Below are 20,480 nucleotides of genomic sequence, written 5' to 3'. Positions count from 1 at the left end.
CAGCTGATTACCTTGTGTCTTGAGGTACAGGATGAAGACTGTTTTAATCTTCCATCACACTTCTATTCAACAGAGTGACTACGTGGAGCACTGTATTGAGGGAAAAAATCTGAAACCACACAGAAATCAGTGGGAAAACATTCTCTGAGTCACATCATCTGTCATAACTTGCCTGGTTGGAAACACGGGATGATAGAATGTGAGCCAGGAATCTGCAGTCCCCAGTCTAGGTTAAGAGTAGTGATATTCAAAATTGCATAGTGTACCAGAAACAATAATTTCAAAACTTTATACACCTAATTTTATTGAATATGGGATTTAGATATAAAGAAGGGGTAATGTTTAAAACCAGGTTCTAGAGTCTGATGGAGGGCTCTACTGTTACATAGGATAATCCAAACCCAATTAATCTCTTCCCCAGAAGACAGTAACTTGTTGGAGTCAGAGAATAACTGATTTCTTCCATTTCTTTTAACTTCTTAAAGAAAAAATTATTTTATAAATCCCAGAAAACTCTAGATCACCATATAGAGTATGGTGTTACCCCCCTTCCCCCCACCCCGGTACAAAACAGAGGTTTTAATCCAAACATCAGTGAAGGTACAAGGGGTTAGAAGGCCTGAGGGGGCACAGGGCAGGAGGAGCTGGGAAGGTAGTAACCCTGGAAGGGAGGGAGGCACTGGGCCTCTCCTGGGAAAACTATCTGATGCTTGTGGTTCGTGTCCCGGCCTCTGCCCAGATCACCAGCCCAGATGCAAGGGACAAGCCCTTGTATTGTGCTTCTCAGGTGTTCCCTTTTCCCAAAGGGCATATGGGACCAGATACAGGGAGGGGGTAGTGAAGTCAGGCAGGCCTGGGCTTGGGCAGGGAAGAACCTGCAAGAGCCAGGCCTAAACAGCCCTTCGAAAAAAAACAGGAACTGACATGCCAGCAACTAGTCACTCCTAGGGCTGGTCTGCCCAGCCAGGGCCCCGCCCAATCTCAGAGCCAACTTTAATCAATGGGGAGTGATATCCTAAATTCTGTCTCCCTCACAAATAGGATTTTTACATTCTTCAAAAATTACTGGATCATGTCCCATTCAGCAAAATGGTTAAAATGAAAAAGATCAATCAGTTATTGGCAAGGATATGGATCAACTGGAACTCTCGCACACTGTTAGAAGTTATATTGGTACAACTATTTTGGAAAACTGTAAAGCAATATCTATTATAAATAAACTTATACCTAACTTATGATCTAGCAATTCCACTTTTAGGTATATATGTAAGGGAAATGCATATATATGTTCACCAAAAGAAGTGAACAAGAATGTTAATAAGTAGCATTATTTGTAAAAGCCCTAAAACTTCCCCCCAAAAAACTGTGTAAGAATGTTCATATCAGTGTTATTTGTAAAGAATCCACATGTCCATCAACAGTAGGATGGATAAATTGTGATATATTCACACAATGGAATATTAAACAGCAATGAGAACTAACAAAATACAAAACACACACAACATGGATGAATTTCATAAACATACTGAGTGAACCTGGGCCTCCCCCGCAAAATGCATATGGTAATTATCATTTTATTTACATAAAGTTCAAAAACAAGAATAACATATGCTCTCAGAAGTCATGATAGTGGTTACCTTGAATAGGAATAGTTTTCATGGAAAGAACAAACAGGTTTCTGGAGTGCTGGTATTATCTACTTCTTGATCTATATGCTAAGGTACATACTTTAGGAAAATTCATCAAGTTGTTCATATTTATGAATTTGTGTTGTAGGTCAATAAAAAGTTTCCTTAAAATTACTGGGCAATACCAACAACATACAGCTACACAGTAGAGCTAGAACTTGAATGCTTATAGTTTGTCTCTAGCCTGTTTAGCAATCTACCTAAAGAAGTACTTGCTCATACTATATTTTTAAATATGAAAAACCTACATATGCCAACAAGCAATTAACTGTGTAAAGGTAGAAACAGAATCTGTACAAGTATAGAAGATCCACGTGGAGCCATAAGGGAGGTTCACTGGGAGAATCAGAAGTTTTTGCTCTGATTGAATCTTTTTACCATGGAAATCTGTTCATGTGTTTCTATTTATGTTTAATAAAATGAAATTGACATTTCTTCCCTACCAAAAAAAATGGGTGACATTTTTTCTGCATTCAAAGAATATTTGCTATGTATGTAAAAATACTTTGAGAGTAATAAAATAAATGTTTTTAGTTCAAAGAAATATAGTTATTGATTTCACAGAAATCATAGGAGGGAACATTTAATAAATATTCAAGGAATGAATGACCCTTAGAGATTTGTTGACCCTCCTATTATTGCAATTAATTCTTCCTAGTCATTCATCAGAGGTAGTGACCTGGTATAATGAGCATCTATTGGTCTTGCCTGCCCAGCACCCAGTGAGCCCCTTCTTTTGGTAAAGGTGTTTCAATATTCCCCCTGGGCAATTTCTTCTACCCTACTGCACACAGTTCTGGTGAGGTGATCAATTCTGCCTTCTCCTGACCAAGGAGTGGGCATGTAAACTAAACTAAGCCAAACAGACTCTCTCTCCTCAAAATTTAAATTTTGAGTGGAGTGACCCAAGGTCAGAAAACAAATTCACCTTGACAGTAGATCTCAGAGGAAGCCATCCATTGGTTCCTGCTACTTAGATCCCTTAAGCTGCACTGCTTCCTATCCTGTCCAAGTATCAGTTGTTTAACTTTTCCTTAGATTCTGTGAATCACTACATATCCTTACATTACATTTCTTCTCTGGTTAATTTCTGTTGACTGTAACTGAGAAAACACTGATACAGCTGGATGTAAATATATTCAACAAAAAGGTTACTAAAACTTCTCAAGAAAGTCCATAGTATTTAACTTTTGCTTAACTTTTTGCCAGAATCTGATTCCCTATAAAGTCTACATTAATCCTACCTCTACTTCTGGAGCTTCATAGTATAAATATACTCTATCTTCTAAGTGGCATACATTTAAAACTATCATTTATCCCCAAATACTTTCTCAGCAAAATAATTTATTTTCAAATTAAAACATGTATGACTACTACACACTCATTAGAATGGCTATAATAAAGACGACAGACAATTCCTAGTGTTGGCAAGAATGTGGAGAAACTGGAACCCTTAGGCATTACTGGAGGGAATGTAAAATTGTGTAACCACTCTGGAAAGCAGTGTATATAGTTTATATGTTTATATAATTTACATAACATTTTAAAATAGATTTTATACGTAATCATCTAGGCAATGTCATCCTTAGCAACAACACCCATGAAGTCATGGTCTTTTATGTGCAAGTTACATTTTCCTATAATGCAGTAAAAACATACTTAACTCTTAATTTTAAGTGTGGTTCACTTACCATTAAAATCATTTCTTGGTCTTTCTTGCCACTAAGGGTACACTTATTGCCCTTTGGGAAACACTGGGTTATTCTATTTAACTTAAAAATTTACATAAATTAATTTTAATTAAAGTAATTACCAACTTGGGAAACAATACTATAAAGTTTTATGACAAGATGACAAGATACAGAAAGTGTTAGCCCTTTCATTTAGCAAATACTTGAAAATTGCTTTTGGTTGGCTTTTTTCAAATAAAAGTGACTAAAGAGCTGCAGATGTGGGAAACCTCCAAAGCCAAGACTTCTCCCTTCCTACGCTATACCCAACATGATCACAACCATGTTATTTCAGGGAGAAAAAGGAGACCTCCTTATAGGAAGAAGAAAAAAAGGAAGTATAACAAAATGCTAAGCAGTTATCTAAGGAATCATGGGTCATTGTTTTCTTTAAATTTTTGATTGGGTTCTTCTTTTCTTTACTTGCCAAATTTATTTAAAGTTCTTATATTTTTTAAATAAAACAATACAGTAAAACTTTTTGTTCCTTTGAATACCTTCAGAATGAAAACTGAGCATTATTTCAACCTATCCCTTATAATTGATACATTTCTAATTTCATATTTTAATTAAAAAACAAAAATTTAAGTGAAGATACCAATTTCTTCCTTCTTATTTTTTAAAGTATTGATATTTATATACAATCTTTTGTGGCCAATTATGCTACTATGTACTCAAGTTCTCAAAGCACTAGAAATAGGTGTTTTGCCCATCATTACATGAAAAATATAATCCAAAGAACCTAAATGTCCTCAATGACCAGAGCAGAACACAAAACACTGTGTTCTGGAAAATGAACCTAAAATCTTCTTGCAATTATAGCTTGATTATTCTTAAAACTCTTACAGGGATTTGCTTTTAATTACTGTAACAAGGATAAGGACAAGCTGAGGGTTGGTAGGTAGATGGAAGGGATACATGTATCTAGAACAACAGCATAATGTTGATAATTGCTGAAGCTGGGTGGTAAGTAAATGGGTGTTCTTTTTCTCTCTATATTTGAAAAAATTCTATAATAAAAGTTAAAACAGAAATGAATTTTTTAAATTCTAAAAATGCATTATTACAGAATAACAACTGAAGCAATCTCTGTAACATGCCCAAAACATAACAAAAAATAAATAAAGCTCCAAGATCAACTCGATGATTGGTGATGACCTAGAGGGGTGGGATAGGGAGGAAGGCTCAAGAGGGAGAAGATAAGGAGATACGTATATAAATACAGCTGATTCGCTTTGTTGTACAGCGGAAACTAGCACAACAGTGTAAAGCTATTATACTCCAATAAAGATGGGGGGGAATAAAACTAAAAGGGGTTTATAAAGTATTTTTGCTAGTTTGTGTAGTCAAATGAGAAAACAAATATTTACCAATAAGTACACAATTATTTAAAAGTTGTATGAAAGGTTATTATTGCCACCTACTGGACACTGTGATTTTAACTACTTGCTATTAAAAAAGTCACTATTGAATACGTCTCCCCATCCCACCATAAGCATCTGGTCTTTAACAAGATAATGGTAAGTAATACCATTAAATTTATGTTTACTTGTGTGTTTATATTAGTAACGTTAATTAATGTTATATCACATCATTTCTAACAACATGAAATGCCACCTACAAAAGCTGTTATCATAAAATTTTTGTTAGAAAGTACACTGGTAATCACCTTATGATGTCCTTGTTTTACAGAAGATTCCAGATTTTGAATTGTTTTCCCATAGGAGTTTAAATTGTCTACACATAGGGATAGATCAGAAAGCTAGAAACTAGTCCTGGCTCTTAAATTCAGTGCATTATCTTTATTTTTCATCTCAGTCATTTAGAATTTTGACTTTTATTTTAAAAACTTCACTTTTTAAAACTTGGTTAATTGCACATACCAGTGCTTCTAAACCTTGCTGCACCAGAATTACCCATCGAATTTGAAAATAAACTGATGCTGATACCAAAGCCAGAGATTTTTTTATCCAGGGTTAAAAGATCCATTAGTAAATATCAGTGGTTCTCAAAATATAGCCTCTGGACCAGAAACACCATCATCACCTGGGAATGAAACCGAGCAGGACCCTGTGGGGCCCTCCTATGTATAAAAGCCTTTCCTTGTCCTCCATTTCCCTGCTTGTAGGAAAAAGGTTTAGCGTCCTAGATGTTCCCTGAGTTCCAGAGGACAGATTCGAACAGAAGATTGAAGGAATGCAAAAACAAAGGAAAGGCAGTCAAGAAATAACAGTGCAGCAATGGGCAGGGTTCCCGTCCCCCCTCAAAGGCTAGACGTAACAATCTGATTGTTCTTCTATAGGAACTAACGCCCCACCCAGGTAGAGGATGGTACCTAAAGGCAGAGCAGAAGCTCTGGGTCCCAGACTGGTTGGAACCAGAAGACTAATGATTGAGATTCCTGGAACATCATCTGTTACCTCACCACCAGACAAACAGGGGAAGGTCACACACCTTGCAGTCCTCCCCCAACATTTTGCCTATTAAAAACTTTTCCCTAAAAACCTTTGGAGAGGGACTTCCCTGGTGGTGCAGTGGTTAAGAAACTGCCTGCCAATGCAGGAGACACGGCCTCAAGTCCTGGTCCAGGAAGATCCCACACGCCACAGAGCAACTAAGTCCGTGCGCCACAACTACTGAGCCTGTGCTCTATAGCCCCTGAGCCACCTTTGAGCCCATGTGTCACAACTACTGAAGCCCAAGTGCCTAGAGCCCGTGCTCCACAAGAGGAGCCACCAAAATGAGGAGCACGCACACCACAATGAAGAGTAGCCCCCACTCTCCGCAACTACAGAAAGCCTGCACACAGCAACCAAGACCCAATGCAGCCAATAAATAAAAAATAAAATTAAAAAAAAAACCTTTGGGGAGTTCAGGCTTTTTGAGTACCAGCAGCCCATTCTCATTGTTCAGCCCCTGCAATAAACCGTTCTCTGCTCTAAACTCCAACATTTTGGTTTGTTTGGCCTCACTGTGCACCAGGCATACAAATGTGGGTTTGGCAACAGGAACTTGTTAGAAATGTAAATTTTCAAGGTCCTCCCCAGATGCTGAACGATGCCAAGCAATTTGTGCTTGCAAGCCCTCCAGATGATCTGGATGCAGGCTAATGCTTGAGAATTACTAGTATTGATATTTACCATAATTTTTAAAAACTTTTTTACACTTTTTAAATATAAGATTTTAATTTACTGTTTTCTAAGAAAAAAGAAAATACATTAATAATACAAAAGAGAGAGATTTATGCCAAGAGTAATCTAGTGTAATTCTACTATTTTTCCAGAAGCATACCATTATGAACACTCAACACTAGTTCTAGTTAGCCAACAGGAAAAATGCTCTAATGGAAGGTTAGGGAATAATTTATTCATAGGCCAGTTAATAAGACCCTGGAATGCTCTTGCCCAGAGCAAGTTTTCCTTGCTCTGGTTTGTTCTGCTCATAAAGGCACCTTTCTAAGACATAATTAAGACCTTTACCATATCATACCTTTTAACTCAGGAATGTCAGTTCTAGAAATATAGAGGAAAATAAATCATGCTCAAAGATTTTTCTCCAAAGCATTGTAAATAATAAAGGTGAAGGGGGAGCTGAAGGCAAGTTAAATGCCCCAAAATTGGGAAATGACTCCATAAATTAGAGCGTCAACAGGATGAAATATTGCTCAACCATTAAAATGATGCTTTTCATATGAGATTTTAAATTATATGGGGAAATGCTTACTTTATAACATCATGTGCATGCATCTTCCCTCTGTTTCTCTCTCTGTCTGTCAATTGAAAAGGATAATGAAAGCACCAAAATCTTAACACTGGTTATCTGAGTAGTAGGATTCTGAGTGATTTGTTTATATTTATTAGTGTTTCTAAAATTTTCTATAGAGTATACTTACTCTATTAATCAGAAGAAAACCTACAAATACAGTAACAGAGCTTCTACTCTATGAATTATAGCCTTTAAATAACAATCAGTATGCTTTCAGAAGACCGCAACTGTGGGAAACAAGTAGATATCTTTTTCTCTCCATCCTGCACTGCTCTTTTTTCATCCTACTCCTCCAACACTTTTATTTCTACTTTCTTCACATCAACTGTGCCATTATCCCATAACTAGACACACCAAGAAACTGAAGTGTAATTATTCAACATTTTAAAAATTTACAACTGGTCAAACAGTTTAACTTATCTCAGAATGTATAAAGAGGAGGTAAAACAGCCTAATTGTCAGAAGAACAGCCTTCAAAATCAGACAAATGCAGGTTTGAATATCAGTTTGCCACTTACGGGACCACACACAAGTTTCAATTTCCTTATCTGTAAAATGAGAGTACCACCCTCCTCACTAAACTCCTGCAAGCATGAAATGAGAGAATGCATATAAAGCATAAGATAGTAGTAGGCACTCAATAGATGATAACTGCTGTTACTGTTTTGTAGTTAATGTTTCAATTGTTTTCAGTAAACAGCCCTTAAATTTTAATTTTCCTGTGGGAAAAAAGCTTAGTGTAGTACAGTGGTTGTTCACGGTCATTTGGACTTCTCAGACCACTAAAATTTCAAAAACAATTGGGGAGACCTACATGGAGCCATCAAAATATTCTTTACAAAGTGAGTGTTATTAAAACCCACCAACAAATTTATCAGGACTATTATTTCATAAGAGGAAGCTCTTGAACATCCCTAAAATAAGTGGAAGGCAGCCTCAGAGTAAGAGAAATCATTCCCAAGAAAGGACAGTTGGCAATTGCGTGACAAAATTATCCTTATTTTTTTCATTTTGTCACATACCAGTAAACATTTAAGGACCAACACCAGTATGCAAACTGGTGGCCTGATTCCTCATCCATAAATTAAGTTGTTTTATCGACCTCATGGGACATTCATTCAACAAACACTAATAACTTGCTATTAAGCAGAGAAATTCAGAATCAAATAAAGTATATAAAAACACTATACACAGTGCCTTATATATTGCAAAGCACCATTAAAATATATAATACTGTTATTACAAAAAATACAAATACTATAAATTGATTCCTAAGAGATAAAAAAGGTTTTCCATCTACTTGTTTTAATGGCTTAGTCATTTTCTATATTCATGCCATCACAAAAGACATTAAGACATTTTCAGAATGAAGATTTTTCATATTTTTTCTTTAGAAAATAGTCATATTTGTGATGTAGCTCATGATTCTGCCATTCTCTTGTCTTATGGGAATTAAGGATGTTACTTTTCCCTCAGATGGTATGGCTCTCAAGGGAAAGTTATTAAGCTAAAAATTGCCACTATAATGACCATATTGTAGAATCTGAATTCTAAGGAAGAAAATTTAACAGGATCTAAAAGATAGGTTCAGACACAGAGCAAATTTTATTTTCTTATTTTTGAAATTCAAGTAATATGAGATTTTCCAGTGTTAAAATTTACTTTCAAGTATGATCAAGAAATAACAAGACAGCAAACTTAGAAGTTAAACAGTTTTATAATTTTCTCTGTTTCTTGATCCACTGAAAATAATTTCACAATGCAATACATTTAGGCAGCTTTTTTGTCACTTTCTTTGGTTTCTACTTCTTTAGGTAATAATGGCTCGATCTTTAGCAACAAACCTTCACTTGTTGAACTTCGAAGGAAAGCACGTACCACAAAGGGTCCTGAAAATAAGACAAGATTCAATTTTTTATTTTATTCCACAGATACCTAATGAGAAAATACAAACATCGAACAAGAAGCCTTACAGGACTCGTGTTATATTTTCACTTGAAAGGTAGCGATATTACTGAACTATTACTTTGAATTATGACAAAGGGAAGATCGTTTCATTTCTAGAGTACAAGACAAACTAGCTGTACCACAGTGTATTAGAGATTTGTAGATGACACTGCACATATTCACTAATAATTCATTTTTCTTTCCAGAAGGTGATCACCTAGAATTTATTTTATTGTAAAGTCAACAGTAAAGGGAACAGGTGGTGATATTTATATTTGATGGCAAGATTCTAAATATTTATTTAAAACAGCACAGATGCTACCTCTATGTTACAAAACATTTAATAAAATTCCTTAAAAATTAAAAAGCCTTTCATAAGAACAACGTTAAGGGATCTCATTTAAAATGCCAAAGATAAGATAACTACATTGCTTTTAGAGATTTACTGTTCATCATTCTACTGCTGATACAGGCTCAGAGGCTCCTATACTCAAACTGAAGTTCTCTATGAAACAGAAGAATCTATACACATGCAAGCACTAAGTGCTATGGTCATATCTAGCACAACAGAATTAACAAATGAGGTATTTATTTGCCAGTGTGTTTAACTCCCAAAGAAGGTTAAATACAGCTTAAGATTGTGTTTTAATTATACACTTTGTTTATAAAATGAAACACGACAGATTCCTATAATGGTAAACCTATAAGTGCACAGTCAATTGAGGGTAACAGACTCTTACTTGCCTTCAACCAGTGGCAAGAGAACACATTTGTCCAAGGAAGGATGTGAATGGCAGGTAATGCAGTGGGTACTACACGTGTTCCTAACCTATGACACAGCTTCCAAATCAAGTTTCACTGTTCTCCATGAATCATCCCATTTTAAATAGTGATTCTTATGACATGATTAAAAACCTTGTTTCTCTTCTAAAATAAATAAGACTAAGAAAGCCAATTGCTAGTACCAGTGAAAAAGTGAATGGTCTGGCTTCAAAATATCATCTATCTCATAAATGATTTTAGTTTCTACTTAAACACTATCATAAGTTTAAGGCAATCCATTACAGTTTTCTTTTAAACTTTATTATATTTAGTGGTAGAAATAATGTGGGAATTTATAAAGGTTTCACGATGTATTCCTTATTAATGTTAAAGAGGTCTCCTCTCTAAACAACTATAACTTGTTAACAAGATCATTAGGAATCCTTTGGAGAATTAAATTGTATTTCTTTAGTCCCTGGAAATATCATTGTTATTATAGTTACATATTAACTGGATTGTTTTCTTAATATTTTACATTTTTAAAGTATCACAGGGCTATAGGGAAGTCTACCCCAGCAAACCACTTACCCAAATTCAGCGGTCTTTGCCTACAAACTTCATTGATAACTGCTTGCAGATTGGCAGCTATCTGGTCACTTGACATATCCAGCTGAAAGAAAAGGGTATATAACATTAATGATGTGAAAATGAGACAATAGTACAATTTTTGGTAACTGTATCAGTAGTTACCCAGATAGTTTTTTCAAATATTCAACCAGTGCAAATTATATATTAAGAGACCCTACTGTGAAAGAAAAAACTTCCATAACTCTTTTTTCAGAATGCTACATTTACAGGTCTTTACATGTCAAGACTTAATTACCTTTTAGAACATATTATAGCGAAGTGTTTTGAAGTTGCTCCACTTGCGATTCCTTGAATTCCAAGTAATTTCCCCAAAGCATATCCTGGGGCAGAATACACCATCCTCCTACTCCTTTCCTATCCCCAAGCAGTTAGTGATGTTTTTTTCTTGAAGTTATTTGTTTTTGAAAAGAAACTAAGTCCTTACTCATAAAACACCTAAACCCAGCACACATCTTTGGAAAGTCCTTGAGTTTATCATTCAAATTCAATGCATGTTATTCTTCTTAAATATACCAGTTAAAATCAGTTCTATTATATTCCTATGTTTAGAGGACTGTGCACTTTGCCAAATGAATCCAGTTTTTAAAATTCCTATAAAACTTAGTGTAACTGGCAAAAAGTTCAAACAAGAATTCTATTTTCCAAACAAAGAAAACAAAACACTAAGAGTATCAGCACATGTCCTCTCATTCCTCTCTTAATTTCCACTTTACCTCAAAATGTCCTCCTTTCTGTTATTAACTGAACTAACTAACACAGCTCTAAGGAGTTCCTTTTACCCTTTGTAAAGACCTATACCTACCTTAGATTTGGGAAAGCAACAGACACAAGAAAAAGTAAGAGGTCCAATACATCTTCCTCAATAGTTACAAGCCATATTGTTGTACTATATATACTAAACTCAGATTTTTGTAACCATACTTTCTGCAGACTTATATTGCCATTCTTACAATAAACTAACAACATAGGCTTTAGAAACACAAAACAGATGCCTTCAATGATTTCATTGTTTTAAAATATATAAATTGTTTTAAAACATAATTAACACTTTTGTTCAAATTTTAGCACTTCTAATCACCAGTACTATGTCCTCTCCTGAATCTTAAAATATATTTTCAGCCATAATACCTCATTTTACCTGTTCAGATGTTTTGTAAAATTATGAAAAAGTTATATATTTTATGGGCATAACTGTGATTACACAACTGACTACTGATGATAAGATGGCTATGTAAAAAAAAATGTATGCATGCATGCATGCATTTTATCAAACTTACATAGGAAATTTATCTGGGCCGACAATGACCTAGAGATAACTCAGGAAAGCACCATTTACAAGCTTCTCTACCTATATCTCAGCTGCTCTGCTCTTCCAGTAATGTTTTTCCATGCCGTAACATTTTGTGGTCTGACAAAGGTAAGGAGGACCATTTTGAGGATATATTATCTGTTAGATTCTCAACAGCAGAGCATTAGACTTGGCAAAGCAGAAAAAAAAGCAGGAGGTGGGAGGATGAGGGGGCCAGGGTGGAATGGGTTGACCTTAAAGGGAATACTGAACTATGTTAAGCACTGTATTTGTGTGTATACATATGTATTTGAATATATAACACTCACAATACTATCTATGTTTAGCTAAAGTGATTGGCCACTACAGGGCAAAATAGTTCTTCCTTCTTCAAAAGCATAAATGTTTTTAAGAAAAGACTGATTTACCAAATTCTCCCTTCTGCTTAACATCCTTATTATATCCAGAAATAATTCCCTAAGCAGACTAGATGGAAGACTTTCCAAAGATGTCAGGGTGGTGATTCAATGCATACAGGTGAACTATATCTCCTTGCTTTAACTCTCAGATTTTTCTCTTTCCATGTAATTCCTAACCTTTGTTTTCAAACACTCTCTACCATTATAAGAAAACTAAAAAACTGGTTTTTAACCACTGTTTGTCCCTTTGAGATGCAGACAAACGCAGGAAAAACTATAGTCATGAGAGTACCTAAGGCAGTGATTCTTAAACTCTTTTCAGGTTATCAAACCTTGCTCCAGAAAAATGCACAGGCACACAAAAATTTTAGCCTATACTTTTAGGGTCTTCAAAGATTCTTTGATTAAAAGAAAGGGGAAGGGAGAAAAAAGGCTCAGTTAAAAGGGATCCCTGGGCCACACTTTGAGAACCACCAATGTCACTGTTTAATGCGGCTCAAATACTTTGAAGGACTAAGGACAACAGTAAGGAAAAAGGATTCAACTTAATTTTCTACATTTTACAGAGGACAGAACTAAAAAAGAAAAAGCAAAGTAGGTGTGTACAATTTTTAAACAATCACATGTTCCTCTTAAAGTGGCCAGCTTCTGTCACTGTAAATGTTCTAACAGCCTCTAAATGACTGATCGTCTCTAACTGGGAACTGCAGAGAGGACTGCTGCCTTGGATAAGCACTTGTTAGAACATCTGACATCCAAAACCCCTTCCAAGTGCAATGTTCTAGGGTTATAAAAAGGGTAGCCTGGCAATGGTTTCTGCAGGTGGGCCAATACTCCTAATTCCCTTGACTCCCGAAAGTCTAAACCAAGAAAAGGAAGACAGTCTGTGTATCTTCTACACAACATTAAGGAAAGTAACAGTAGCAGCAGCAACAGTCATCATCGTCATCATCATCATCTTTGTCGTCACAGTCATCATCATCGTCGTCGTGGCTGTGATCGTCGTCGTCATCATCGTCGTCGTGGCCGTTGTCATCATCATCGTCATCGTCGCCATCATTATCGTCGTCGTTGTCATCATCATCATCATTGTCATCACTGTGATCATCAAGCAGCTCTACTGGGTACTTACTCTAAGCCAAACTCTGTTCGAAGCATTACATAGGTATTCTCATTCATTTCTAGCAACTATCCTAAAGATGGGAACCATTATCATTCCTCTTTTACAATTAGAAACTGAGACTTAGAAAACTTTGTAACTTATTTAAAAGCAACCACGTGATAAGGAGTGGCCCAGAAGCTATGTGCATGAGCTCTAAAGGCAGAGAAATGTGACTTTGAACCCCATTTCCACCACTTACTAGCTTGTGACCCTGGACACAGCTAGTAAGTTTTGGTAATCCTTATGAAACAAAGTATCAGTTGTCTGGAAAACACAAATGAGTTGGTTATAAACAAAGGGGAGAAAAAGAGGAAACCAAGTAATACTGAAAGGAAAAGAATATGCATTTAAGTGGGAAAAATATGAATTTTTCTTTCTGCCTAATGAATCCTTTCCTACCTTCCCAGTTTTTAGATGTTAACAGCATACAATTCAGCAACATCTACTTGGCCTTCACTCTTTGTTGAGCAACATGCTGGGGACTAGGAACAGAAAGATGAGTAAGATACAAAACTTACTGTCAAGAAGCTTGCCATCTGGCCACTAAAATACAATGTGACAGGTGCTACACCAAAGTGCCACAAGGGTACAGAGGAAGTAGTGACTGTCTTTGACAGGGAAGGCTTCACAAAGGTGCTATTTAAACTGAGTCTTAAACGATGAAGACTTCTGAAGGACAAAGGATCTTCTAGGCAGATGGAGCCGCACAACGTAATATGAGAACAGGTGGATCAGGTGACCAGGAGGCAGCTCTCTATACCTAGGCACAGGGTTGCAAACTCAAAAAATGCCTAGGGTGGCGAAAGCAGGTAACATGCACGACTGAAGAGGACTAGGTTTGCATGCATATGCATACAGGACCTGCAGGACACAGGCTATGCAGAGGGGGAGAGCACGGCTCCACAGGGAGGAGGCAGCAGCCAGTCAGTGCTAACAGAATGCTACACTGAGGGCTCTGAGGCCAGTTTATCAGAACTCTTGACTGATCAAGAACAACTAGAAATCTGGATTTCTATGTGATATCATCTAATTTTTAAATGCTGAATCAATAAAACAAGTCTGGGGGTCAAACTTAGCCTGTAAGCTGCCAATTTGTAACTCCAGACGTCAGACTGCATCACTGAAAATAACAGGGAATCCTGAATTTGAACTTGACATAGTGATTTGAGACTACCTTATAAAAAGACTTGAATGTAAAGCTAAAGATTTTAGAATATATTCTGTTAACTGTGAGAAGCTACTTAATGTTTTCAAGCAGACAAATGGTATTTCTGGTCTATGTTTTAGAAAGAATTTTAGAGGAAGGGTGTAAAACAGGAGTTGGCAAACTTTCTCTATAAATGGTCAGACAGTAAATATTTTGGGCTTTGCAAGCCAAAGGGTTTCTGTCGCAAATACTCAATTCTGCTGTTGTGGTGCAAAAATCATCATAGACAATGCATAAACAAATGACCACAGCTGTGCTCCAAGAAAACTTTACTTATAAAAACAGGCAGAGAAGCCGGAAGTGGCCCACAGGCCACAGTGTGCAGACCCCTGCTGTGGAAGATAGACCAAAGGATGTCTGAGAAAGTGAATGGGCAAAAGAAACCATTAATTTTTGCTAAAGTAGAAAAGATTTTTGTTTTGTTGTGTTTAACAGAAAGCTTTGTTGGGTGCTGATAGACTTTTGGTATCCTACAATGCATTTACTATGCAGATGAGACCAAAAAAGTTTTGTCAAGCTAAGAATTACGTTGCCGTTTAAAATAAAAGTAGGAAAAATGCTTAGCAACTGTTTCAGCAACTGCCATTTTTTTATATATATTTTATATATGAAACAAGATGTTGAATGGGGCCTTTCTGGAAGTTTCTTCAGGACTGATGACCAGGGCTCAAATCTGAAAGCAAAAAAGGGATGTAGTGCCCTAGTGCCAACAATTACGGCCCAAAACTTCTCACCATAATCAACAACCATGCTAAGTAGAAGCAGGCCAAGAGGCAAGGCTCCAAGAGGCTCCTGTGTAGAGATGCGGGCACTGCCAGAAGAGGACACTTGCTTGTCGAACACATGCTTGAAGGACATCAAATCAGTAAGAGATGGCCAGAGAAGTAGCAACAACCAAAGTAGGGTCACAAATACGGGGCAGTTGTCTCTTCTCCCTTATTCCCTTTGTTAAGCGTCTACCACAGAGGAGTCAGGCCTGGACAGGGAGTAGGGTGAGGTACTTAGAACTGAATCAAGTCACTGCAGCACTCTACAGTCTAGAGTGGGAAAAGATGTGAGTGAAATTTTAGTAAGTCCTCCCTGCTTCAGATCACAAGCCATAAAAGCTTGGTTCCAAATCAAACAGGAAAAATCTTTGGATATGAGATCACAGTTTTGAACTGGATCTCACTGCACTTTACGGAGAGCCACTAGAATGATGCCTGTCACCCAACATGCCTGTGCATAACACAGAAGAGAAACTACATGGCACACTTGGAATCAGGGAATGGAGAAGACTATGTCATGTTTGTACTCCACTCAACCCAGACTTTTCAATAGAGTTGTACATTTACACACAGACTGTATTCTGTGCACATGAGAAATGTGAATTTATGTTCATAGGAATGATGGTTATAATAATGAGTGATACTGGAAACAATCTAAATGCCCAACAAAAGGACTAAGGTTGAATAAATTAAGATATATCCACATGATACAGCTATGAAAATAATACTTTGCAAGAATTTTAATGATTTTGGAAAACAGTCAAGATATAGTATTTAAGGAAAAGAGAACAGAAAACTCAACATATAGTAAGACAGCAACTACATAAACAAAAAATAAATGCAAAGTGCCTTGGAAACCTCTTCCCCTTTCCTAGAACCCTGATGACATGCCTGCCTCCTACCCTTAAAATTCATTTACTCTCCTCCTCTTAGAGAGAAGGCTCAAGCCTTCCTTTCTCCATTTCTTCATCAATGAATAAGGTAGCTCTACTACACACACACACACAAATACATGCACAGAGAAAGAGCAGTAATGAAACGTACTAAAATGTTACCAATTACAATTTTAAAATGACATTTATATTCTTATTTACGCTATTCAGTATTTTTCAGATATCATATTATGTGCTTGTTATCACCTGTTAATCAAAAAAAAACTAGTCTTAGTTTAGCATTTTAAATTATAAAACCAGTCCTCTAAGATGCTATAAATGACAAAGCATACTTCATTTCTTCGTGTTTCCTTGAAACAAAATAAAAACTATGTTCACTGTTGGTACTGAGAGACAGACCCAAATCTCCACACCTCCCACCGCCATGGGTCCTAACAGCTAATTATGCTGTTACAGGCTTATATATATATTTAATTATATTTTTTTAATTGAAAGTCAGTAAAATTGACCTTTTTTGGGGTATACAGTTTTATAAATTTTAACTCATGCATATATTTGAGTAACCACCAGCACAATGCTGGACACAGAACTAAAAAAACCTCCCTCATGTGACCTCCCTTAGCCATTCCTAATCCCTGGTAACTACTGACCTGTCACTATGGATTCCTCTCTCTAAAAATGTCATACACATGAAATAACAATATGTAACCCTTGGTTTCTTTCCTCCATAATTCAAAAAATTGTGGTAAAATATACATAAACTATACCATTTCAGCCCTTCTGAAGTACATGGTTCAGTGGCATTAAGTACATTCACGCTGTTGTACAATTCTGACCACCATCTATCTCCACAACTTTTTCTGTCTTCCGCATCTAAAGCTGTGTACCCATTAAACACTAAATCCCCATTCCCTTCAACCCCCATCCCCTGACAACCACCATTCTACTGTCTCTATGAATTTAACTGCCCCAGGTACCACATATAATATTTGGAATCATAATATTTGTCCTTTTGGACAAATATTTGGTGGAATCATGTAACATTTGTCCTTTTGTGACTGGCTTATTTCATTTAGCATAATGTCTCTAAGTTTCATTCATGTTGTAGGAAGTGTCAGAATATCCTTCCTTTTTAAGGCTGAATAATATTGTTGTAGGTACATACACATTTTGTTTATCCATCCTCCCTTAGATGGACACTTGGGTTGCTTCCACCTTTTGTCTATTGTGAATAATGCTGCTATGAACATGGATATGCATATATCTATCTGAGTCCCTGCCTGCAATTCTTTTGGATATATATCTATAAGTGGAATTGATGGATCTTACAGTATTTGTTTAATTTTTTGAGGAACCGCCAATACCATCTTCCACAGCAGCTGCACCACTTCATATCCCCACCAGCAATGTACCAGGGTTCCAATTTCTCCATATTCTCACCAATACTGACTTGTTTTTATTGATAACAGCCATCTCAATAGGTGTAGTGCAGTATCTCATTTTGGTTTTAATTTGCATTTTCTTGATGGCTAATGATGCTGAGCATCTTTTCATGTGTTTATTGGCTATTTGTATATCTTATTTGGTGAAATGGGGATTCAGATCTTTGCTCATTTTATTTATCTTTTTATTACTGAGTTTATATATTTTAGATACAAGTCTCTTATCAGATATATATACAGCTTGCAGATATTTTCTGCCATTCAGTGGGTTGCCATATAATTCGGTTGATAGTGTCCTCTGATGCACAAAAGTCTTAAGTTTTGATAAAATACAATTTACCTCTTGTTGCCTGTGCTTTTGGTGTCAGTATGTAACCTTCTGAGATCAACCTAAATTGTTGTGTCTATCAATAGTTCACACCTTTTTTTTTTAATCACTGAGTAGTACTCCATTACACCACTGTACCACAAGGTTTTTTTTTTTTTTAATACATTCACACATAGAAGGATAACTGGGCTTTTTCCATCTTTTGATGACTATCAATACAGTTCGTATAAATATCTGTGTTCAGATATTTGTGTGAACGTTAAGTTTTGATTTCACCATAAATGTTTCAACTCTATGGGAATGGAACTGGTGGACCTTACAGTAAACGTATTTAGCTTTACAAGATACTATCAAACTGTTTTCAAGAGTGGCTGTACTATTTTGTATTCCTACCATCAATGTATGAGGGTTTCTCCATAACCTTGCCATTTTCCGCACAATACTTCCCACTCTCCTTTTTAGATGCCGATAATATGAAAGTTAGATCTTTGTTATTGTCCCATAGGGCCTTGATGCTCTTTATTTTTTCAATCATCTCTGTTTCTTAGATTGAATAATTTTTATGATCTATTTTCAACTTCTCTGACTCTTTCATCACTTCCATTAATTTCATCTCTAGGAGTTAATACATAATTTTTGTGAGATCCCTTTCCTAAGTCCCCCCTGCCCCTTGATACCCTCAGTACTTTCCGGTTCCTTGGGGCTCTCCTTTTCAGCGCTCTGCCCAGAAAGCTGAGGTTTTATTTATATTTTGCCTCTTACTTTCTCCACCTGTTTTGGCAATGGGGGCCAACTGGCAGGAACAGAGAAAATAAGAAAAGGTTGCATGCCCCAACCTCTCGCGACCACAGATCCTCCAATTCTAAAGGAAGGCAAACCCTTCTTCAACTTTAGATACCTGTGTCTTCCTCTGCACTCACTGTCACTGTTAGGAGCCATGATCTCTATTTCCCAAGCCTGAGGTAGAGGGCTTCTCTTAGAGCTCTCCAGGGGCTCTCTCTGTCTGCACTGATATCCACTTCCTGGTTTCAGGCTATGTTGAGACCAGGCCACGTCACAACACAAACAGAAAAATGGCAAACTCACTGCCAGCTTGGTGGTACTTCAAATTCTGATCTTCCCTAATTCACCTGCTACTATTTACTTTTCAGAGCTTTCAAATATCTGCTCCATGCATTCTGTCCAGGTTTTATAATAGACACACTCATTGAAACAGACAGGATGTCATGTGCTTATTACACCATTTCTCTTGGAACCAGAACTTCCCAGGCTTATGTTTACACAAAAACTCATGCAAAGACAAGTTCTAATAAGAATTATGCTTTACATCACTTTAACAAATCAGTATCTTTACCAAAATCTACAGCTGCTGTAAAGCAGAAGCAGCCTTCATCACTGCTCATGACAAAGCTGTTTAAAAAATGCTTAATTTTGTGTTACAGTTAATATATTTAATAATTCATAATAAGATCTTATAGATGTTTTATTGTTTACTGTAAATACTACATTACTAAACGTTATTATTTGTTTAGAAGTACCACTAATGAAAATCACAAGGAATTCTCTTTCAGACCCATTCAATTTCTTCTACCAGGATTTGGATAAAGACAGAATTCAGTAAAAGCTATCATACTTATCACTGGTTTTTGAAATAAAGCTAACAAAAGACAGCTGTGTGTGCAGTATACTGACAACTACATATTAACAAATGGGTTCGCAAACAAAGGAAAGCAAGTCAGTTTACTCCCCTACTACCTGTTATGTCACATTTATATTTTTCATCACTTATTCTATTGATCAATGATCACTACATTGTTGAGTTAATGCAATGAATTAAAAAGCAACGTTAGCTGTTTCTCTCAAATGGTATGGTTTTTCTTATGCTATTATTTATATCTGATAGAAGAGGAGAGTCACACTTCCAATCCCAAAAGATCTGGGAAATTATCATCTGATTTCATGACAGTATAAATAAGAAAACTAGAAATAATAATAAACTATTTTTAATTCTAATATTCCTACTGGTAAGAACACTGCTAAAAAATCCATCCAAAGGCTATAACCTAGAATACTTTAAGGACTATTCATCCCAGTTAAATAAATATACCTCTCACAATAAAGCATCGAGCAAAATGCTGGCATATATTGGGCCCTGGATAAATATTATTTTCTCCTCTTTCTTAGCTAAATACTTTTAGAAATCTAAGATCTATTGCCAATCTACTTCCTTTATTTTTAATGAGAACTGAAAAGTACAGAATTTGACTTTTATAGTCTACAGTTTATTCTCCACCTTTAAATTTCCTTATCTATGACACAGTACACTGCAGTATACCAAAAATAATGCAACGAAAGAAAAGTTAGTCATCAACTGGAAGAAATGGAGGAAAAGGAGGAGGGGAAGTGGCAGTGAGCCATGAGTCAATGAGCTGCT

General features: G+C 36.2%; 1 protein-coding gene across 3 annotated transcripts in view; it reads right to left on the bottom strand.

Moving 5' to 3' along the window:
• Positions 1–8,765: 8,765 nt before the first annotated feature.
• Positions 8,766–20,480, bottom strand: part of MRPL1 (mitochondrial ribosomal protein L1) — a 66,350-nt gene continuing 54,635 nt past the window's right edge. For all 3 annotated transcript variants that reach the window (XM_057727986.1, XM_057727984.1, XM_057727985.1), the window contains 2 exons: positions 10,481–10,562; positions 8,766–9,072 (listed from right to left, as the gene is read on the bottom strand). In XM_057727986.1, the coding sequence (XP_057583969.1) occupies positions 8,954–9,072; positions 10,481–10,562 (201 nt within the window). In that variant the 3' untranslated portion in view covers positions 8,766–8,953. The remainder of the gene's footprint in view (positions 9,073–10,480; positions 10,563–20,480) is intronic.

This window comes from Hippopotamus amphibius, chromosome 3, assembly GCF_030028045.1.
Source record: "Hippopotamus amphibius kiboko isolate mHipAmp2 chromosome 3, mHipAmp2.hap2, whole genome shotgun sequence".
Lineage (NCBI taxonomy): Eukaryota > Metazoa > Chordata > Mammalia > Artiodactyla > Hippopotamidae > Hippopotamus > Hippopotamus amphibius.
This window is presented reverse-complemented; position numbering and strand designations above follow the sequence as displayed.